The sequence below is a fragment of the Rhinolophus sinicus genome, chromosome 16 (assembly GCF_057876585.1).
Source record: "Rhinolophus sinicus isolate RSI-liver-muscle chromosome 16, RSI-T2T, whole genome shotgun sequence".
In the NCBI taxonomy this organism is placed as follows: Eukaryota; Metazoa; Chordata; class Mammalia; order Chiroptera; family Rhinolophidae; genus Rhinolophus; species Rhinolophus sinicus.
Genome location: NC_142516.1, coordinates 98,699,157 through 98,723,430, shown reverse-complemented (window position 1 = coordinate 98,723,430; position 24,274 = coordinate 98,699,157). Strand labels below are relative to the sequence as shown.

Sequence of the window (24,274 nt, the reverse complement as noted above, 5' to 3'; positions counted from 1 at the left end):
AGATAGTTTTAACAGAGGGACTGGCCAGTGAAAGACCAAGAATGCGACTAGCAAGCTGGAAACTGAATCCAATTATATGGCCGATGATTAAATCAACCATGCCTACAGAAAGAAGGCGCCAGCACAACTCTGAACCGTGAGGTACAGGGAACTTCCAAATTGGTGAACACATCTACATCCTGGGAGGGTGCCCAGAAAGCGTGTGGAAGCTCTGTGTGCCCAGCCCACCACCTCCAATACCGTGTCCTATACATCTGTTCCATTTGGCTGTTCTTGAGTTGTGGCCTTTATAATAAAAGCAATTTTAAGTATTGTGCTTTCCTGAGTTCTGTGAGCCATTCTAGCAAGTTATCAAACATGAGGGTGGGGCTGCAGTGATGACAGGCAGAATGCAGGTAGCCCCACCTGCAGCTGACATTTAAGCGGAGGCAGTCTTGAGGGACTGAGCCCTTAAACTTGTGGGTTTTGCACTAACTGTGTAGTGTCAGAAATTGAGTTCTAGGACACCTACTTGGTGTGCCAGAGAATTAGTATTATTTAAATACTGGTTATGGCTGCCTTGTAGTGACAACTGCAGTTGAGTAACAGATACCATATGGCCCACAAAACCTAAAATACCTGGATCTTTATAGAAAAAGTTTGCCTACTGATGTTCTAGAGAATTAGTTTCTCACAAGCCTCCATTTCAACATTTTGGTCCAGATTACTAACATATCACCTATAATATTTATGTATTTGCATATATATATTGTATTTAAATGTTTATCTCCCCAAGGAGATTATCACTTACGAACAAATAAACAGTTTCATTGATCATTATAACTTTAGGACCATCTTCTTGGCATTTGGTTGACATAGCTTTAAAAATTTTTTATCTCCCCCACCCTCCCAAAAAAAGCTTCATAAAGCATGTTTCTATCCCACTGTATCTTATCATCTACTTTAATATCAGCCTATGTTCTGGTTCTAAAAAGAGAGAGAAAAAGAGACAGAGAGAGAGAGACAGAGACAGAGGAAGGAAGGAAGGAAGGAAGGAAGGAAGGAAGGAAGGAAGGAAGGAAGGAAGGAAGGAAGGAAGGAAGGCAGGAAGGAAGGAAAAAAGTCTATTTAAAAATCATACCATTTCCCCAAAAATAAGACCTAGCTGGACAATCAGCTCTAATGCGTCTTTTTGGAGCAAAAATTAATATAAGACCTGGTCTTATTTTACTATAATATAAGACCTGGTCTTATATAATATAAGACGGGTCTAATATAATATAATATAATACCGGCTCTTATATTAATTTTTGTTCCAAAAAACACATTAGAGCTGATTGTCCAGCTAGGTCTTATTTTCGGGAAAACACGGTAGATTATTCGCATGTTAAAGCCTGAAAGGACCACAGACATCATCTAACCCAATCTTTACTTTCAGTCAGGCAAAATAAGATCTAGATGACTTTATGACTTGTCCAATTAATTAGCAGCAAAGACAAGATTAGAATCCAAGTCCAAAATCAGTATTTTCACTAACAATAGCACATCATTCTAGCACCACAAATAAAAAGAAAAATAACAAAACTAAGCTTTGTTCAAAATGTACTCTCCATTCATGCTACTCCAAGTACCAGCCAATGAGGAGAAGGAATTACAACATGAATCAACACACTGTTTCCTTCATCAAGAAAGTCTTGTTGGGGGAGGGCAGAGGGGAGGGTTACAGCACTTTATTTGAAATAAAATGTGTGCTAACTGACAAAGTTGATTTACATTCTGGCACAAGCTCCTTATCTCATCTCAAACCAACAAACATTTCACAAATATGCAAACCTGATCTTTGGGCCACATTTTGAATAGCAATGTGCTGAATGAACATTCAATATAGTAGCAGAGCCTGTTAATAATACAATGTTCTGTCATATACGTATATAATTCATATACATAATTCCCATTTGAGAGGAATAAAAGGAAAAACAGCATCCTTTATTTTTATATATGTATACATATGAATATATATATATATATATATATACATACATACATATATGGATACAGATAGAGAGATAGATAAAGATAGACAGACAGACAGAGATTGATAAGAGATACAAAGTGAGAGAAACAGAGGCTCACAGAGATGTATTATTTGGATCAAGGTCACGAAGCAAAGAAAAGGCAGAGCCAGAATTTGAATTCAGATTAGTCATGCAACAAAGGCCAAGCTCTTTACAGAAAATCAGGATACAAAAACAGATTTGACTCAAATAGCATTTACACATTAATTCATAAATCTAAATATAGACTCAGATACATCAGTTCATAGTCACAAAAGAACTAAAAGGAGCAGGAACAAGCTGGAGCTGCAGGAAGGACCCACTAACTATATACACTTCACTGCTGAACAGGCTGTCCTCTCTGCCAACCCAGCTGTTTCAGGGGAGAAACACAAGAAATACCGGAAGAGTAAGAGAACACTCGTCCACCTAATCAGACAACGTACATGGAGTGAACTACCGCTTGGCTCATGCCTCGCTCCGGCCCAGACTTTCTGCCCCACACGGCCCAACGTCCTTAGCTTCTAATGAGCCCAGCTTCACTTTTCTGCCGTGTACATGGAGTTATGTTATTGAGAATATTGTACTTCCTTTACTGTAAGACAATTTTTCACATTTTAGTATTTCTGAAATGAAGTTGTAACTCATAATTGGTGTATACATTTATTCTCTCCCCACCAAGAGCTCTTACGAAATCAGTAAGAGTCACCAGCCTGGCAGCACCCCTAACAAAAACTTCTAACTATCGCTATTACATTATTATATGAGTATTGGGTGCAAACAAGCAACCGGTGATTCTGGTTTGCTTTAGAAACTCTTCTTCCCAGAACTTATCTCTATGTGCTTATATATAAATATATACATGTTTAACACATTGTTTTCATTTCTCTTCTCCCTACTTCTTGTCTAGAGACCTTGATTTTGCCAATTGCAGTTTTGCCAACCACACACATTACCTTTCAAGAACGGGACTCCTGAGGTTGTTGAGAGATTCACCTGCTACAAGGTGCTAATGAAATGCAAAATGCTTACCTGCCTCAAAACTCTCTCTGAGTTAGAGAAAGATCCAGAGTAGAGATAGAAGCTTAAGCTAAATCCTTAAGGATGGGTACCAATTTGCTGGGAGAGAAGAACACTCCTGGAAAGAAGGAACTACTTGAAATACACTGCATTGATTCAAATTTCCAGATGTGGAATGAATGCCCTTGTTCCATCCTGTCTACTCAACGAACTCCTACTCACCATTCAAAGCCAACCTCAAGAGACTCCCCAACTTAAAGTCTTTCCCGGCTCCTGCAAATAGTTCATCACTTTCTCCTCTGTAATACTGTATTCTAACACATATTTTCACTCAAATCACAAGAGAAAGAAAAGGCAGAGCCAGGATTTGAATTCAGATTAGTCTAAGCATAAAGGCCTGATCACTTTACTTAGTATTTTTTTAATGTACACACTGGTCTCTTATTAGAATTTGAAGTCCTTAGGAAAGAATCCTCTTTCCAATCCCACTCTGTCCCAGGTTTCAGCACACTACCCGTAGGTTTGGGCACTTCAGCTCCCAACCCCCACCTAGAAATAAACGTATATTTCAATTAACCGCCATCTCCTCTCCATCAGGTATTTAGAAATCTTTCAGAGTTTAAGGTCATCCCAGAATGTTGCCGAAGTACACGCCAAACTCTTCATAGATCACAACACGAACCACCAACTCTCAAAAACTAGACAACTCTCCACATGTGCAGTGCCAGCTTCCTGGGCAAGTCACCCCCAGAACATGCTGTGACGAGTCCTCTACTGTGGAGCCTCCAGAAGCTACTCATCACAGTCCTTTCCCTGGTCCACTGTTCCTGCCACCTCCAGTCCCAATATTACCTTGATCCAGGTGGATGAAGTGTCTGCCTACTGATCCCCTGGAAACCTAGATCACCATCTTCCCCTGCTCCTCCTTCACAGCCCTGCGTCTCTCCTCTTGCCTCCCCCTCCTTTAAGGTACTATTCGCTGGTGCAAATAGGTATTTACAGATGCTCTTCAAGGCAGCGCACATCAGCATGTGAATACCTCCTTTTTGTCCTTAAGCACTCATTATCTGTCGGGCCCCATTAGGACTCTCAACATACAGAGATAAAAACAAACATACCTGGGATCGTGTCTCAATAGGCGATCAATATTTCCTAAATAGAAATAAAGAATATGCACAACACCACGGAGCCATGAAAATACGTTCAAGTCCTGAAACTAAAAAGAGTAGTTGATTATGACTGAAGATTGGAGAGCTTATGGAGAAATCGTAAGCTCCCACCAGAAAGCGAGCCGGGGCAGACCATGACATGCAATGTGTATCATGCTACTGAACTTGGTGCTCGTGTGCCAAGTAGAGAAGAGATGCTGAATGACTGCCTGGGTATGCAAACAGATTTCTGAGGGCTTAAGAATCAAAACTTCAACATATTTAAACATCCAAAGTTAAGTGCACTGGATGCTTTGTCATAGGTACCAAAGAGGCTGTGAACATATGATGCTATTTCCATATCTTAATTTCAGTGAGACTATAGTTAAGATTTGAGACGGCAGCAAATTAAATTCTTAAGAATCCTAAAAAAAGAGGCAGTAAACATAGCAAGTACTGACTCTGTCTGCAGCCTAACAATGCTTATTACCTATAAAATCTTGAAAACCTTATTTATATATTTAACCCTCAGTCTCCTCCTCACCACCTAACCTCACAGGGCCCTCCTGAGATTTAATGCATGTGAAGCACTTAGCACCCTCCTGGTACTTAATATAAGCTCAACAGAGGTTCATATCGCTATTAGAGGTGGAGAGTGAAGACCTCAATTTTCTACAAACATTGCAGTGGATATAAAAATAATACTTGTAATTAGCTGAAGAGTCCAAACTATTTGAGCTTGAAGTGACACCAGTAATAAATAATGCTTTTGGATGCACAAAGGTATGTGAGAATAAAAACATGAAGAAGAAAAGAAAGACAAAGTAGAAGACAAAGAATAAAATAATTCAAAATAAGAAAGTAAGGTGTTTGTATAATGAAACATAGTGTAATTTTTAAAGGGAATTTATAAAAAACATTACAAATAGAAGACCTTATATTTCTATCACCATCACTTATTTTATCCTTATTTTCACTTCAAACCAGTTGCTATGGGTTGAATTATGTACCTCCAAAATTCATACGCTTAAATCCTAACCCTCAGAACCTCAGAATGTAACTGTATTTGGAGACACGACCTTTAAAGAGGCGGTTAAGGTAAAATGAGGTCATCTGGATGAGCCCTAATCCAATATGACTGTTGTCATTGTAAGAAGAGAAAATTAGGACACAGACACACAGAAGAAAGACCATATGAAGACACAGGGAGAAAATGGGTATTTGCAAGCCCAGGAGAGAGGTTCAGAAGAAACCAATTCTGTGGACACCTTGATCTTGGTTGGACCTCTCGTCACCAGAACTGAGAGAGAATAAATTTCTGTTGTTCAAACCACCCAGTCTGTGGTATTTGTTACAGCAGCCTGTAGCCAAACCCAAGAAACTCAGGTTAATATAACAGAAGGGATAACTGCTGGACTAGAAATTCAGAGACCTGAAACACAGCCCTACAGTATAACCACTTAAAAACCGAGTAGTCCAGATTAAATGAGTAACTTCTCCATATTCTAGTATTCAATTCAGTCATGTTTAAAATATGGTACTCCTCCTGATTAATACAAAAATTAGCAATCTAAATATAATAGAGGACTCTTATTCTGATCAATCAAGTAAATCCTCACAAAGTATATATCCTGTTTTCCAGGTAAAGGTAAAGTTACTTCTCAATTTCTGGGTTTGGTAAATAGGGCATACGTGGATTTCCAGAAAGCGCATTTTTTTAAAAGTAACTCACAAAAAGCAGTTGTTTATTTCACTAAGAAACAATCTAGCAAATAATATAAGCAAAACACATTAGAAATAACTACTTTTATCCAACTACTACAAAACTAACTCCTACATTTTACTGTAATTGTATCTTCAACTCTTGTGGCAATGTTTACCATTTGCCTTCCAAAGTATTTGCTGACAATAAATGCATTTAATTTGCTGCCATATTGATTTCCATGAATTATTTAGGCATTTTTTACCACAGCAGGGAGAACAAATTTTTCCCCAATGATATGTGGTTTTTAAGTCGTTGGTATTAAGTCAATGCATTAGTTACGATGAGGTTTACTGACACATAACAGGAAACACCAAAATATGAGTGGTTCAAATAATAAAGATTATATAAATGTGTCTATATGTGTAAGAATATACTGCATATTTATATGCATATATACACACATATATGCACGCATATAAATAAGAGAGCATGCTAAAATATCTTAGTTTTTTTCTATGGTTCATCTACTCTGGAGTTGTCACCTCTAAACCCACACTGCCCAATAAAAATATAATGCATGCCACATATGTAATTTTAAATTTTCCTTAGCCACATTAAAGGAAAAATATAAAAGGAAACAGGAGAAATTGATTTATATTTTATTTAACCCAATATATCTAAAATAGCCTTTCAACATGTAATAAGTATTTTAATTAATGAGATCTTCTATATTTTTATACCAAGTCTTCCAAATTACGTGTACATTTTATGCTTTCAGAACATTTAAGTGATCACCAGCCGCCTGTGGCTCATGGCTACCGCCCCACAACACAGCCCTAGGCAGATCTAGCTATCTTTCAAACCTCAGTGAAGCCTTCCCGGACTCCCTTGGTACATTTCTCCCTTCAGTGTGGCCCACTAAACTCTAATTTATTTCTATCATAGAACTTATACAATTCATTGCCTGTATTTGTCCTCCCCCGTAGTACTATAAACTCCAGGGCAAGGACTTATCTTGATCGCTGTATCCTCAGTGCCTAGCACTACATATCATATGTATTCAATAAATATTTGTTCAATAAAATGGATTATGTGGTCAGATATGGAGCTAGGATGAAAATGAGTATACATATTCAGACCCAATAGATGGATATTTAAAAGGGGCAGGGGATCCATAAGGAGAAGTAGCCATGAACAAAGAACTAAACTTGCAAATTAAATATAGTAATCTATTTTGAATAATTAAATCAATTAGAAAATAAGTCAACTATAGAATGATATAATTCAACAATAGTATATATTCAACATTAATATCTGACTATCATAATATAAAGCAAAACTTTTATAAGATCTCTGATTTTTCTTCAAGGCTAAACTACAGTAATAGAGTCACTCTTTAAAGACTAGTAACATACACCACAAATGTGCTACATCTCATTGTTAAATTTTAATATCGTAAATTATCTCCCTATTTTATATACCTTTATTCCTTTTACATGTAAAAATAAAGTATTAAGGCTCTAAGATACAGAATGCATATGTCATATCGATTCAAAACCCCAACCACTCTCACTGAAACCGTAATCTCTATTGTAAATGTCTATATTCCATACTTCTTAAGCAGGTCATCTTCAATTTATTTCAGAGTTTGGCAGCATGATTTTTCTATTTTTCAGTTGGATCCAGTTTACATTCTGAATGACAGTGTGTCATGCACTACTGAAATACATCAGTTTACCTTTCAGAGTGCAGATCACTAATCAGGTTAAACATTATTTCTAGAATAATAAAGCCCAATATAATTAATGAAAAAAAATAAACCAATCTGAATAAAGTCTATTTGTTCAACGTATTTCCTATAAAAGTATCTAAACGAGTATTTTCGGAAAGAAAAATGGTTCTTCACAGCTATTCCACATACCCTTAAAATCAGTACGGCAGTGTTCCTAAGAATGAATGATTTTGATCCTAAGGCCTGGATGGGAAAATGTGAATGGTTCAAAACAATTTTATGACCATTAAGGCAATCTTGTAGAACTGTGACCAATTAGTTCAGTTAGTCCCTATGTGGTACTAATGAGACTGAGGAAACGGGTTACGTTTCCATTTGAATCTAAACTTAGCATAGTCAGTGGTAAAAACACTACCTAAAATCAGGGGGAGGACTTCAACAATAATAGCAATGAAACATGCCTGTGAACAGATTAATATCTAAGAAAAAAACCATTCCTTAGCATATTTTATTCATCGGAAAAGATACTCCAAAGAAACTTACAATGTGAAATGTCACACTTTGGTAAACATGAATCATTAAATCTCAGTTCTTAAAAACTACACATGCAAATATACTACTTCATAAATAGTTGCTGCATTATTTAATACATATAATATTATTTGACCTAGCTTCTAACATTTCTCTGCAATTCTCTCAATGTTGTAATACTGGTAAATGAAAAACTATAATTTTATTTGCAGAAAGGTAAAACCAGTGTTCTTTAGGAGGTGGGAGGGGACAGGAATCCTTTCAGAGGATGAAGTTTAAGAAAATGGTACTAATAGGAGACCACTTAAAGAAACAATCTTATTCATGGTGATCTTGATACTGTATCAAGACCAGCTTGAACTTTCTTCTAGATTTTAGAAAACTATTAACTCTACTTTGATAAAATGTTACAATTACTAGATTTTATGAGACGGACAAAATTAGAAACAATTTCCAACACCCTATGTTCCCTTCCTTTCATCTATTCCTCCACCTTTTGTTTTTTTAAAATTTATTGGGGTGACAATGGTTAGTAACCTCCACCTTTACTCTTATTCATGAACCACAAATGCCCACATAGACCTAACTCCTATCGTCACATGTAATAAGAGGGCAGCACTGAAAACCATGCCTACCTCCCCTCTCCTCAGGGCTCAAATTTACACACACACACACACACACACACACACACACACACACACACGCTTCAACTACAACTCTACTCAACAAGGACAGGTGTCATATACCCTATCATCACTACCTTTCCAAATCTCACCCTACAATTTTTTTTAATTAATATTCATTGAGTGCTTACTATGTATCAGGCCCATCACCAGGCATCAGGAATCTCTTCCCCTTGTCCGTTCCCCCAACCACAATTTAAAAATTTGAATCTGTCATCCCCTTACTGATGAACATCCTATTTCAATGTAAGAACAAATGTTTCTTTCTCTCCAAAGATAAAGGGTAAATGACTATATGATAGTTTAGAAAATCATGCAAATTATGATTTGTTTCCCAAAGTTTTCAATACCAGACCTAATAACTAAGTTAGCTGTAGACCAAAAATAGAAGAAATATAATATGAGCCACACATACAATTTAAAATTTACTAATAGCCATATTAAAAGAAGTAAAAGTAAACAGGTGAAGTACATATTAATACATATATCCTATTTATAATAAAATAACTCAAGATGCAATGCAAGCAAGATATTATCATTTCAACATGTAACCAATATAAAAATTATTAATGAGATATTTTGCATTCTCTTTTATTCAAACTAAGTCTTGAAACTCCGTATGTATCTCATACTTAAAGCACCTCTCAGTTCTTACTCGCCATAATTACCCGTGCTCAACAGCCACAAAACACACTGGTTTCTACATTGGATAGTACAGCTAGCTATACATAAAAAGAAGTGGTTCTTTAGAACAAGTAGTAAATATGTAAAAAGACAAACCTTTAATGAGACAAAGCTTTGAATAGACTTACATGGGGCATAAATACAGCCATGACTGATAAACCTTTAATAAGTTATTTAAGACAATCTAGGACTATACTACCATGGCATAAAAGGCAATAAATTATGTTATTTCTTAAAAGTACAAAAATAAAGTGTTAAAACTACAGTGTCCTCTTCAAAAGCTGTATATTACATAAAATGAGTTCAAACAGATTCAGGCAAGCTTATTACGAGGTAGGGAAGATGAAAGACAAATTTTAGATAAAAGGGTTTTTTAATTTTAAAACACAGTTCGTTTAATGCAAACATATTAACAACCTCTTAAGTAAATTAGGGGTTATTTTTGTGTGTGTTTTTTTGTGTGTGTGTTTTTTTTAAGGAAGGAGGAGTTGAAGTAAAATAACCACTGAATATTCCGTAAGAAGTTGAAATCAGTGTGTCAAATTAGTTGCCATCTTCCATAAATAATTAATTTTTTAGGTGACAAGACAAAAATTATGCATGTATGAGTGTTCCTGATCTTTCCCTGTGCCTACTCAAGAGAATTTTCTTCACTTTCCCCACCCTCTGACACTGTCTTGCCAGTCTACATAGGGATTATTTGGGGTCACATAACATAGAGAGAAGAAGAAGGACTAGGATTTTACATGGTTAGAGCTAGGTACTGAGTTTTTTCATCAAGTTTCAGGATAAGAAAATGAAGAGCAGCTATACTATGCGAACAACGCAAATGAGAAAAAAAATGTAAATATTCAAAGAAATATTACAATGGTCTGCATATCTCTATTCCTCATAATATTCAAGATATAGGAGTAAAGAACCTGAGTCATACAGAAATTACTTTTGCTTTTTGGAGACTGTTCTTTTGGTTCCATCAACACAGAGATTAGTCCATGTGGATCACAAGTTTATAAGTGTAACATATAAATATAGTCTCAGAGTTTCTCATCTGTGTTGCCAATGGAGACTGTCTTACTATTTGAAGACAAAAGCTCAGTGAAATAAGCCAGACAGAAAAGGACAAACACTGCATGATCCCACTGATATGAGGGACTGAGAGTAGTCAAGCTCATAGAGACAGGAAGGACAACAGTTGTCACCAGGAGCTGGGGAGGGGTCTGGGGAGTTATGTTTATCAGGCACAGAGTTCCATTTCGGAACATGAAAAACTTCTGGAGATGGACACAGTGGTAATGCACTTAATTACTGCCATGTAAAAATAGTTAAACTGGTAAATTTTATGTTTTGTATAATTTACTATAATAAAAAAAGACCTAAGGACTTTGAACAAGCTGGGCTAGCTTGGAAATAAAGGTAGCAGTAATGACATTTGAAAAAATAAAAATAAAACACTCTTACTGACTTCTACAGCCACATTTACCACCAACATTAAAAACATAGTTTCTTAAAATACTCATGCCTATTTGCTGAAAGTATTTATTTTCAACGAAATATGTGCTGGACATATAACATTATTTTTTTTAAAAACTGACATGGTAATGTAGTAGCTAAATTAATATAGCATATTGAAAACAGTCTTTAAATGTTAGTTATCTATGTGATGATTCATTTGGAGACATTCACTTCTCAGTGACAACACTTATATCCGTTCTTGGTTGGATATAGTAAAGAACAACATTTTAAAATGGTACAGCTTCATAAGAATACTGTATTAGTCTCCATGGTGCTTATGTGACTTTTCAGAGATTAGTAGAGGAACAGAGCAATTCAGAGGTAACATGAACAAAGGGCTTCACAAAATACCTGGTAACACCATGCCTTATGTCTACTCTAGTATCCTAGTCTCAGAACCTCCAAGTATTAAGACAAAACGCTTTTGTACATGCCCAGTGAGTATCTTGACTGGCAACAGAACACTAAGTTAGGGTTACTCAGTACTTTATTTAACTATGACTTTTAGTATTCTGAGCCTGCCTGAGTTTCAAAAATTAAAAGAAAAAGGTGGGGCATGTTTTTATATTAGAGCTATTATATACTTCATATATAATATTTTATATTAGAAACTATGACGTCAAACGAGCTAACACAAAGTGGAACTATAGGCACCAAGATCAAACACGACAGCACTGGACCCAGAGTCTGGGAATCTAGGTGTTAATTCCTAGGAGGATCTTTAGCCTCCCCGGTTCTCTTTCCTCACTTATGCAAGTGCTAGAGTGCGGCCACTCACCAGATCTAAGGATGCTAACTCCTTACCTATTCCAAATATCCAGAAAAACTTTCTTTTAAACATACACCTTGCATATATACACCGAAATATCTTCATCCTCCCCCCTCAAAAAGATAGAAACAAATGTTAAAACGAGGCAAATACAGAAATGAAAAGAACAAGAATAGCTAGAAAAGACAAGATTTGTACCCAAGTCAGAAGTAACCAAACCCAGCAAACTATATCAAAAATGAAAAAAAAATAATAATAATCCCCATTCAAAATGAGTTCACTAAGCAGCACAAAATTCCAGATTCTATGTTAAGTACTCATAATATCAAGGCAAATAAGATAATGTTCTGATCTCAAAGGATTTAGTCTCTAGGGTAGTCTGACAAGTAAACAAACAATTAAAATAGAATGTGCAAGTGCTAAATTTGAGTATGTACAAAATGTTATGGGAGAACACAGGATGGGGAAAAAGCTTTTAGGAGTAGATCAGAGAGGGCGGCATTTAAGTAAGCAGTGACAAGAGCTAAATCTTCAAAAATAAGCAGGGGTTCTTTAGATAAAAAGAGGAAGAACATCGTGACTTGAGAAACGCAATCATTATTTAGCATGTAATAGCCAGTGCAGCATAATAAAAGTAATATTCTTCTATTGATGACTCACATCTCATAAAATGTTAAAATAATTTAAATACTTAATTTAAATTCAAGAACTTTGAAAGGGTAATCAAGTCACAGAGAATAAGTACAAATCAAGTAAAATAATTCCATGACATTTCATAATAAAATATTGCTTATATAATTAGAGCTGAAAACACTTTTCTATTAAGATACCAGACTTAGTTTAACTTAGAAAGACAATGACTATTTTTATTTCATTGAAGATTTTATATTCCAGGTCAAGATGATACAATGAGAAAACGCACGTCAGATGTTTCCCATAGTGCTCGGCAAGTAAGGATTCAGTAAGTACAAGCCGCTACCACGATCGTCATCACCATCATCACCATCACCATCATCATCATCAAAGGTATATTTTAAAGAGCAACAAATTTGGAACATCTAGCTTTGAGTCTCATTTCTGCAACTACACTGCTTTGCAACCTTGCACAAGCCTCTTAACTTCAGCTATAGTTCACTCATTAAAGTAAACCCACATTTACTTCAAAGGGGTTGGGAGAGAATATTAAAAACATAAGGTATGAAACCAAACCCAATCTATAAAAGCCAATTCCCTACCTACATACGAAAAGTTTTTAAATAACAGTAGAAGTACATATACACCATTTTTCACATTGGCTGCAGTTCATTTCTCACAGAAAATGAAAGTATTTGCTAAAGAGAAATAAATCCAGATATTTACACTTCCATAAAATTTGCTTTTAATCAATGTTTGCTCTACTTCAGTAAACTGACAGAGTAATCACAATTATTAGAAATTATATTACCAAAACTATATTACCAATTATATTACCAAATTATATTACCAAGACTATAATATTACCAATTCCATGTATAATTTATTTGTCTTATCCAAGCAAAAATGGTATATGTGGTGGTTCATATAACTAACACTTATAACAAATCTACTTGTTCTATATAAAATAAATATATTAATGCCTACTGTTTATTCTGTCTCACAATAATGTCTAAACTACCTATCTTTTGCCTCATGAAAAGGTATACAATTCAAAGCGAGTTACCATTTATAATACCATATAACCAATTATTCCCAAACACTCAAAAATTAATGGTTTACAATATAGTTCTTGCTAAATCGCTTCTGTGTACAAATCCATCAAATTGTCCATTTCCTTCCTGAGTCCTCCATGGACAGCATTCGCCGCCACGGAGCCAACTCAGGGGGGCTGTCTGGCCCCTCCTAACATCATCTCTTCAGATAATCCTGGCTTTGGGGATAATTTGTAAGTAGCTACATTTCGATTAAAAATGGAAAAGAATACGTACAGCTTTTGAATCTGAAGGCCTGAGTCCCAGCTCTGCTGCTTACTACCTAGATAACCTTGTCTAACTACTTCACACTTTCTGCAGCCATAGTTTCCACATCTGTAGAGAACGAACGGTATCTGAAAAGGGGTTATTCTCAGGATTAGTTAATGCAGTGCAATTTCACAAGTGTACAGTAAATTGTAAGAGCTATTAAAATATGGGCTAATATTTTTCTAAAACAAATGATCACAAAATAGTTTTTAATCCTCTAACTTGCCCCTTAGGCTTGTTACTCAAGCAGTCTTCTCAATATTTACGTTAACACTCCCAGAGGATGGCATTATTTACCTAGGATCACCACTCATGTCCAACCACATCTACATGTGAAATTCAGCCATGTGAGGGAAAGAAGGGATGGAAGGGATTCCATCCAGCCCAAGGAACCTGTGTAACTTCATGCCTATTCTTTCCCGTTTTCCATCTACCTCCCTCAAAATAGAAAATTAGGAAAAACCACCCCAGAGACTATTAAAGACTATCCAAGATTCAGGAGACCAGACCCCCTGTGTTCCATCAGATCATGATCTGTGGGTACCTGAGCTCCCTTCTCTGACACGTTCACCAGACTCAAGAACTCCAAGCTAAACCAGAACAGCTCACGTTCAGCTAGACAATTTTTTCTTATGATCAGATTAACCTCAGGCTCAGGATAAGAATAAAAATAACAATAGTAAGTATCAAATAAAGTTAGCTTTGTACCAAGCACTTTACAGATATTAATTCATTTAATCTATACAACAACCTTAAGGTAAATACCCGCTTTTACCACACAAGGAAACTGGGGCACATAAAGTTTTAATGACTGTATGATATTCCACAACATGGATGTAAAATAATTTTATTTAACCTTTCCTACTGTTGAACATTTAGGTTATTGCCATTTTTTTTTATATCATTTAACTCTCATACTGGTCCACAGATCATTTTTCCTCACCCTAAAGAACTAAAGATTAATCACAAAAACCTCTTTAAATTTCCCAATACATATTGTTAAAATGTCATTCAGAACAGCTGTAGCATTTAACATCATTTAAGATTATTTTAGCATGCCTAGGAAATGATATATTTTTCTCTTTAATGGTAATTTTCTCTTATTCATGGTATCACACTATTTAGTGAAGATTAATTTTTATATTAGCAATATATATTTCTTCTTTTTGAAATATATCAAGTCCTTTGCCAAGTTAATATTTTTCTTATGATTTGTCCTATAATACTTAGTACCCAAGGTTTTAATTTTTTTTTTTTTTAATTTAGAGTATTAGTCAGGAATTGTTAAGGTGAAATGGATAGTAACCCAACTAATACAGGCTTAAGCAAAACAGAAAACGCATTAGCACAATACACTGAAAAACCTGACTTGAAAGGCTACAAGGGTGCCATCGGTAATCTATCTCTTGGTTCTAGGTGTTTCTGTGAGAGCTCCATTCTCAAGCATGCTCTGCCTTCACGGTGGCATATTGCCAGTCAAATCAAAACTTATATTGACTGGGCCAGGTCCAGTTTCTGTTTCAGGCCCAGAAAAGCAGAAAGTAGTCCAGGGAAACCCCAAACCATATACACAAATAAGAGGGACTAACTCCCCAAAGGAGTATCAATAAATGTAAAACTGTTAGCAGAATGGATTTTATGCAGCTAAAACCAGCAGAAGTCTGTAACATTCTAGCCCTTGGCTGCCCATCCACCTTGTAAACTCACCTATTTCCATATATATACTGTTTTAAATACCCATGTATAAATGCATACAATATTACTATCTTGGCCACAACAGAAAACACACTCATCATCTCACCATGGGAAAGAAAGGGAGACAATGTCAAGTTATTGCATCCAGCTAGAAATCTGAAATCTTTGTGCCGTGAACAATATTCTTGGTCAGGTCCAAATGTGCATTCTCTTCAGAAGTACCTCATAATCTCACAATATAGCTACATAATAAATTTAACTATCCTCTTTATAATTAATATATAATGGTAAAAGAACATAATAATAGAACTCCCACTTAGAAGACTGGACACTAATTCAAAGCCCAGACCATACCCTACTGGTCAGAGTAGCAAGAAATCATTGTCCTGGCCATGGCATCCCTTGGTCAGCCAATTTTGATCTACTCATTATTACTATCTCAGAAGACCTCACTTGTCTACTACCCTCCATGGCCTTAGGTTTTCCTTCTAGCATCTGTACTGCTTTAGCAGCCCACTTCCTCTTACTGAGAACTGCCTGTGAAGTAAAATGCAAGCCTTTGTTTGCCAGGCTTAAGGTTACCCTGAAAGTAGTTTCCTTAAAAGCTTAGTAAGCTTTTGGTCAATGAACATTAGTCACCTGGGTGTATTAGCAACCAAAGCCAGAGATCTTGTCAAGACAAAGTATGCTAATCTAGATTTCCACCTTTTCAGTTTCATAGCAATATTCAGTCTCCTAGCAATGGGTCTTCACAGTACTCATCCCCTTAACCTTCAGTGTAATGACTGACTTTCCCTGAAGCAATGCGAACTATAAGCTGCGGAAGGAGGCACTTGTACCCTGGTTGCATCCTCTTCTAAATCTCTTTAGTAAGGGGATCGTTGTTATTTTGATGAGGTGCTTGGAAGAAGCTTATAAAACAAAATTCTACCTGGTTCTAATTTAAACTCCTATCTTTCCTCCTACCAACTTTAGTGGGGTGAAAAAAAGAGGGGGGGGGTTGCTTTTCAACGTTTAAGCTTCTTGGTATGTATTCTGATTCTCTGCTCTCTTGGATGGTAGCTATGAGCAGAAAGAGCTTCTCTTACTTGGAAAGACAATATTTTCTTCCTTCTATGATTTCAAACATGCCAGCCTGGACCAAAGCTAATTCCTCCCTTATCAGGCACTATCAAAGGCCCCAAGAAGTGGCCAAAACACTCTAATATCACTAAAGTTCCAGCCTCAGTAGTTCCATGGGCAAAGATAACACAGGGGAAAATTAAAGACAGCTGGTCTGTAATTTCTTAAAAGGAGTTGCTAGGAAAAGCAAACCCCTCACTGCCTTCTACTCCATTTTAACATTTAAGATCTGTTCCTTACAATGTCCCATTTCCAGTTACTAACATCTATGCTAGGAAGGATACTTTCCATTTGCAAGTGACAAAAACCCCATTTAAACTGACTTGAAACTAATAACAATAATAATAATCTTTAAAAGAGAGAATTTAATGGTTAGAAGATAATCACGATAGGCATGGAGAACTCCAGGTACTCAAGCAGACTCACAAATACATTTCTCGCTCTTGGATTCATACTTGGTCAAATTCTAACACTGTCACACACAGCTATAGGATGCGTCACCAGTTCAGCATCCCCAACAGAAGGAGTTCCAGCACAAGTCCTGAGACTGACCTTGCAGTTTCCCTTGGGTTAAATGTTCATCCCTGAGCCAATCACAGTTAGTTCAGGATGTGCCTGAGTTATAAGCCCCACCCACCTACAACCACCAAAACCAACTGAACTAAATTAGGGGATGAGTGGTTCATCAAAGAAAACTAAAGTACCATTACCAAAAAGGGAAATTTTTGCTAAACAGACAAAAACAAGAGATTTCCACTATTCCTGGTAATATGACAAATGTTAACAATATTTTTTTAATTTCTATTTAATGCATTATATATATTCTTTGTAAATAACACAATCTTCGTTATGTGTTCATATATCTGACATACACAGAGGTTTACTTACTGAAAAGAAAAAATTTTAATCAGATTCTCCTGTATTTCAAAATGCCACTTTAAAATAACATTTACATATGTAATAACACCTACATAAATAACATCATACATATTCAACACTCATTTCTAGTTATAGGAATAGGCAATACATTAACTTTACATGAGTCTAATTTCTTTCAGGATCTTGGTCTGTCCCCTACTGATGAACAGAATTTCAGAAACTGGTCTTATGCCTAATAATGGTATCTTGCATACTGAAAATGCACTTAACTTATGCAAGAGCCTGACATACAAAAAATAAATATACATGAGACAAGCTCCTGCCCTCATGGAGTTAACAGCATAAGAGGGGAGCCATGTATAAATCATAACACTAGAGGGTGACAGGTATATCTTTGTATAAGGAGATAATGCTGACAATGCATAAACTATGAGAAGTAGAGGTAAGGAATAAAAAAACGTATGAAATTTATGCAACATTATATTTAAGTACATAGTCAAAATATGGATGATTGAATTTTATAATACAGCTACATCAGTGAATCAATATGGAGGTTGGGTCTGCTAGAATCAATGAATTTCCTTACATTGTGTTTGGAGAAAACATAGCAAAGAGAGAGATCCTTGAGATACATTTAATTAACAGTATAGTATTTGCCAAAAGCTGACTAGGAATATACAAAATACTTATTTAAAATTAATATAACTAGATCATAGGCTGACTATAGAATATTTGATGCTTTAGTGTCATTATATGACTAAATTAATATTCTTGTGGAAAACCTCAGAACTCAAGATACTGCAATTTCCAGTATTTACATATGCATTTTAATTTAATTTTCAACACCCAATAGCATAAAATAAAATATAATTCAAGTTAACATGAAAAGATTTACATGTCAACATAAATTAAAATGCAAGACATTTTCTTTTAATATAAATAAATGTGGTTTTATTAATATTAAGGACTTCCATGATTCCAAGATACAATTGCTTATTTTAAAATAAATGTAGTTCAAATGAAGAACACACCTTTTGTTCTTTATCTTCTGTTAGGATAAAATTCTAAATATCCTTAAATTGAAACTTACTCTGATTATCAAGCTGCAAATGAAAAAAACTCTAAGGAAAAAAAGTTCCTGTCACATTCAAGCACAGATGAATAACTTTAAAATTTCCTTTTAACAAAAATACTATGATCAATATGCCAGGAGAGAGGAACTTAACCCACAAAGTCCCCTCATTTTGTTACGCTTTCAATACAGTATACAATGTGCCACTTAAATGTGAAAAAAAAGAAAAGAGGAAGTATTTTCTACAACTAAAGATACTCTGATATATATCACACAGTAATTCGTGGGGGAAAAAAAATCTACAAATTAAATGCTATAGAATTATATTACCTAAGACAGCTACTTAAAAAAAAAACACCCTATTGTGAATTCTTTCATTAAGTAAATATCAATTCTCTATTTTATCTTTCCTAAAAATGTTTAGATTAAAATTTTTGATAAAAAGAAACTTTCATGTTATAAACAAAGAACACATGATATTTACATAGCATTTACCTCAAGCAAGGAAAAATCTTACATAAACATGTTAAGGAAGCAATGGATTAAGTAGTATGCATGTTTTAAAACTGAAACAGCCAATAAAATTAAACGCTCTCATATTGCCACATTAAATAATTCCTCCCTTTGATCAGTTTCTTTCATTGGTAAAGCTACACTGCAAAATCCCTCACAATATACTCTCATTTTAACATTATTTACAAACTAAGGTATTCACCTTCCTGATGTTATCCACCCCATATTTGAATGTTTTAAGTCAATGATAATATCATTATACACAATGCATCCATCTACAATGGAAATTATTCACTTTATTTCTTGTTACATTGGTGTTTCTTCAACAAACTCCCACAATCCACCTGAGTAATAGAAACAGATCCCTACCTTTGGCAAACAAATCAGAAAAATTACAGCCACGGCTGTGTTAAAGCAGTCCTATAATTTTACTGCATGCTTAAACTTTACTCTGCAAAACTTTTAATTCTTTGGGCAAGCCATGTGAGAAATAGCAGCTAAAAAGCAAGTATTAGTATTCTCGTATTTGATAGAAAGAATGTACTGAAAAAAAGAAAATAGAAAAAGGTGGCTGAGAAAGGGTATTATTTAAGGTAGTAACTTTTGTTTTGAAGTTTCCTTAGTTCTTCTCTTTTCTGTTGTAAACAACACTGTGATACGTATTTATTTCACCAACTTTTGCATTTAACGTTTTAAATTAAGATTGAAAATTCAAAACTCATTTTAGAGTTGTTAGAGGTTGAAAACTGAGTGCCTTAAATGGATTTTACTGATTTACTTATTAAGTAAACAGAATTAAGTTTTGATAATTAGTTTTTAAATTCCTAAGATTTCTAAATAGTTTCAGAGTCAGCTTAAGGTTTCACAAAACATTTTCATCATGAGTATATTGGAAAGATAAAGCCCTCAACCTACAATTCAAGAAATAAATGACACTTCGAATGACCAATTCTTAGTCCACAATCAATGTAATTAACAATTTAGTAAAGAGCTCCTTTTGTCATTTATTCTTTTCTCCAAAAGTTTCCATTTAAAAGATTTACTCCATTCTTTAAATACGCACAAAGAAATTTTAAACCTAACTTTTTGATTCCAAAATCAATGCAGTTACAAGGTCTTAAGTAGGTCTGGGGATATACCATTTCACTATTATCTTATTTCTGATTAACTAAGCTTAAGAGTAAAGTTAATCTCTACAATGTTTGCATACTGAGATTTCTTGCCAGATTTTCACTGTACTGAAGAGAGTGAAATTGCTTTTTTATCTCAAAAGAAATATTTCACTTCCTTTCTTATCCTCCTGTGTATCTATAGAACCCCATCTGTTAAGGACTGATCCAGCAGACATCGCTACTGCTGCAGACTCCAAACCAGCTACCCATTCAAATCAGTTTCCAGCTTGTGAGAGCTCTATTGCCTCATATCACATTAAAATGTGTTAAGTAAGCATACAAATACCTATTCAAATAACCTAATGCCACATCTTCTAAAGTAAAATTGATATTGCTTAGGTGAAAACTGGAAAAAATACTTTAAATGTGTTTAAATTTACAGAAATACAGTACGTACTAACAAACTAACATATTTTGAGATCTCACCTTTTTCTTTTAAAAAGAGAAAAGCAGGGGACAAGTACTAACCTCCTACTTGCAGCTGGCTAAAATTAAAATCCCAACAATATTTCTATTAGTGTTTTGAAAATAATTTGGTTTTATCAATGTGGTAACATTACCCCAAACTTACACTGACTTTTGTGGTGATTTATTTGAAGGGCACAGAAAAGAAGAAAGATGTGTTTTGTATTTAAACAGTAATAAATATAACAAAGCAAGGACAGATATTCTCCTAGCTTTGGCTTGAACACTAGCAAAAAAGAAAAAGAAACAGCTTTAACTTTTCTGTGAATTTAAGAGGTTCAGAAACCGTGCATTAACTATTTCATGTCTCAGGGCACCACTGCTGTAGCTGCAGCTTCCTTTCAATTTTCCAATAGATCAAATAAAAATAACAGCTTGGCTGAAAAATCAGACTACATGGGTGTTATAAAATCTCCTTGCAAGCATTTTTTTATATCCCTATGACTCCACACCAAATACAATAGTCAACTGATTGCTCCTGATTTAAGCCGTGCCTTCCAAAATCCAACCTTACTGTATGTCAAAGACTATCGCAAAGGAAACTGTTGAAAAAGCTTTGCTGCAGCAAAAACTGCATTTACAAAACATTAAAAATGAACTACTCTTAATTATGTGTAATTTATGATTCTCCTCTCTTTATTTCTTCCCCTGACATCTTGAACGCTTCTTAGCCTCTCTGTAGATAGCGCAAAACATTAAGTCATACACAGTTCTGCAGTAACTCTTTCTTATCATGAAAGAAACCAAAACCTCGGGCTGCATCTAACACCTTTCCTTTAGTCTTTATCCATATGGCACGCTCTCTGAAGGCAACCATAGAAACCAACCTGTATGATTTGGTGCCCTCACATTTTAACACCCTGTGGGCATAAAAAATGACTAAGAGGTCAGCATATTCAGGGCAATATTACAAAGAAAGAAAGGCTGCCTAAAAAGAGATGGGGCGGGGGGGGGGGGGGGGGGCGGACACAGCCACACACTCTACATCACATCACAGCCTCAGAATACATTTAAAGGCAAATGAAAAACTGCATCATTTTCCTCCTCATTCGAAAACATCACACCCCAGCTGCTCAAGTTGGAGTTAATGCGCTTCTCACATTTCAGTAGCACCGGGGAATTTAGGCTCCAGGGGCAAGGCTTTCATCCTCCGAGAGCGACAGCACGGGCAATTAAGTGTGGGAGAAAGAAGCCCCAGAGAAAAGGAGGCCTCCTCTCCCTCCAACTAAACTCTCAAGTCGACCCAAAACCAGCACGGCAAGGAGTGATTTACTACTCATGGTCGTGAGGAGTGATAACGAGCGATATTAAGTTGGGCACTGAGCTCAGGTAGCAGGAGAGGACCAGAGGAGAGCAGGGAGGTGGCGTGACTTGGGCAGCGCGCAGGCAGGTCAACCGCTGGCAAAACAGGCTGGACGATCTGTGCTCCAGGGACGCGCTGCGCGGTGACCCTGGGGGTGAGGGCGGCTATGGGGGCTGGGAGGCAGACGCACCGCACGCCCTTTCCCTTACCAGGTTGAGCACGGTCTCCACGATGTCCCTGTTGCTGACCTCTCCGACCTGTATGAGTCCGATCAACACTGCGAATTTCATCCGGATGTTGCGGATCGGCACCGAAGGGTTAATCATCCCCGCGGGCAGCACCACGGAGCCGGAGCCGGACGCCCCTCTCGACTCCCCCATCCCGCTGGCCCCGCTGCCGCCACCGCCGCTGCCCCCGCCGCCTCCGCCTCCGGCCCCGACGGCGATGAGCCCCACGGGCTGAGGCTCGAGCCCCGGGCCCGGGCCCGGCTTCTCGCTCGCCATTTCCCCCCCTCCTGAGCAGAAGGGAAGAGCAGAGGCGCTGCCTCCGCCGGTACCGTTATACCTGCCGCGGCCCCCGCCCCCCGGCCGTCGCCTCGGAGCCCCAGCATCCACCAGCGCCGCGGCGCCGGGCCCGCTCCCCGCCTGCGCCTGAGCCCGGCCCGCTCCGGCGCCCTCCCCGGCGGAGGCGGTGGGTTATTCGCTGGCTTATTCCCGGCGGTGGCGGCGCCGCTAACCGCTGCCCGGCGAGCGGCAGTGTCCGCCCAGCAGCTGTGCCGCTGCCTCCTCTCTCTCCCCCTCCCGGTCCGTCCGGCCCGGCCCGCCCCCCGCGGAGATGCTGCCGCCGATCCGAAAAGCTCGGGGGCGCGAGCAGCTGGTCTCGGCGCTGGCCGGTGCTGAAACTCCGGCTGTGGCCGACGCTACTGACGCCGTTGCCGCCGCTGCTACGGGCGCCACTGTTGTTGTGAAGCCCCGACGCCGCCGCTCACTCCGCCATGTTGCCGCCCCCTGCCTGCGGTAGCGGCCACTGCGCCTGCGCCGTGCCTCCGGGGGGCGGAGCCCTTGGTGCGCCCCCTCTTTTGCCCTGCCCTCCTTCGCTTTCCCCCCACCCACCCCGACACCCCTCGTCCCTCCCCCCAACCACCCTGAACGGATAGACAGGTGAGCAGGTGCACGGGGACCGCTGCCAGACACGGGCGAGCTGGCAGAGGCGGGGCGGGTGGTGGCTTCCTTGTAGTTTTTCCCCTGAGGTTGGATTCTCCCTGCGGGGAAGGACACAGTGAGTGTGTGTCTTGCTTTCGCTGCCACCTCCTCCTTCCCTCAATATCCTCTTGTTAGGAGGAGGTTCATCATCTTAGTCTTCAGTGTTGCACGCAGCAGCTGCGACTGCCAGTGCCACGTGCCGGGGAAGGTAGGGGAGTGGCAGACCACCCCTTTCTGCCCCTCTTCGCCTTTCTTCGCAGTCCTGCCCGCCTGTCCCCCCTGGAATTTCCCAAAGAAAAAGTGGCCGGCAAAGCAGAAACAAACGCTCCCTGGGGACGAGCGATCCTGCATTATCGGGGAAAGATACAGATGGAGTGTCCTGGGTCTTTTTCTACAGCCATGAAAGAGGCTGACACCTGCACACGCAGGCACGACTTAAAATAGAACTTGTCAAACAGTGATCCGCTCTGGATGGAGCTCTGAACAACAAACGGCTCTTGAACTCACCTCCCATCCTAGAAAGACTGCACTGTGTGCGTGACACTGTGGGGTAGTTTGGTGGAAGCTACACATCCCGCATACTATTAAAAGTCCCTAAGGATCCTCCTCCGGTGTGATGCCGATTAATGATGACGCCTCCCTTTTTCTTGAGCATGTACAGTTCAGAGGATTTTGAAATTATCTAAAAATATAGGTACGTCTCACTGCCAGCCTTGATCTGTGTCTGCACAAATGTAGAAAAAAAACCTTTTAGTTTAAAAAATTAAAATATACACAGTAATCTTGCTTTAGTATTGAATTCAAACTAAATAGACGTGACTGCCTTTTTCTTCCTCGAAATGAAGGATGTGATTTTCTTTAATATTTCATGAGGCATGCCCTTTTCAATAAAGATATATTAAAAGGCACCAGAAATATTAGCTAGCTTGAGATATATTGAAATCATTTTAATTGTCTTCTCAAATGAGAAGAGTCAACCTACAAATCTGCCATAATTTGGTTTGTTACTCTGCATAGTTAATTGAACTGGCTAGTCA

The 24,274-nt window shown here is 37.7% G+C and overlaps 1 protein-coding gene and 1 long non-coding RNA gene across 8 annotated transcripts in view; one reads left to right on the top strand and one right to left on the bottom strand.

The window, feature by feature from the left end:
• Nucleotides 1-23,019, bottom strand: part of NBEA (neurobeachin) — a 662,791-nt gene extending 639,772 nt beyond the window's left edge. For 4 of the 7 annotated variants that reach the window (XM_019736455.3, XM_074330023.2, XM_074330024.2 and 1 more), the window contains exon 1: nt 22,245-23,019. In XM_019736455.3, coding sequence (XP_019592014.2) covers nt 22,245-22,538 — 294 coding nt within the window. In that variant the 5' untranslated portion in view covers nt 22,539-23,019. The remainder of the gene's footprint in view (nt 1-22,244) is intronic. The other 3 variants (XM_074330025.2, XM_019736465.3, XM_074330027.2) reach the window with 1 other exon arrangement.
• A 124-nt stretch (nt 23,020-23,143) lies between these two features.
• LOC141571070 (uncharacterized) lies at nt 23,144-23,843 on the top strand. The gene is made up of 2 exons (XR_012495589.2): nt 23,144-23,195; nt 23,498-23,843. It is a non-coding gene; the product is annotated as an uncharacterized LOC141571070 (long non-coding RNA).
• The last annotated feature ends 431 nt before the right edge of the window (nt 23,844-24,274 follow it).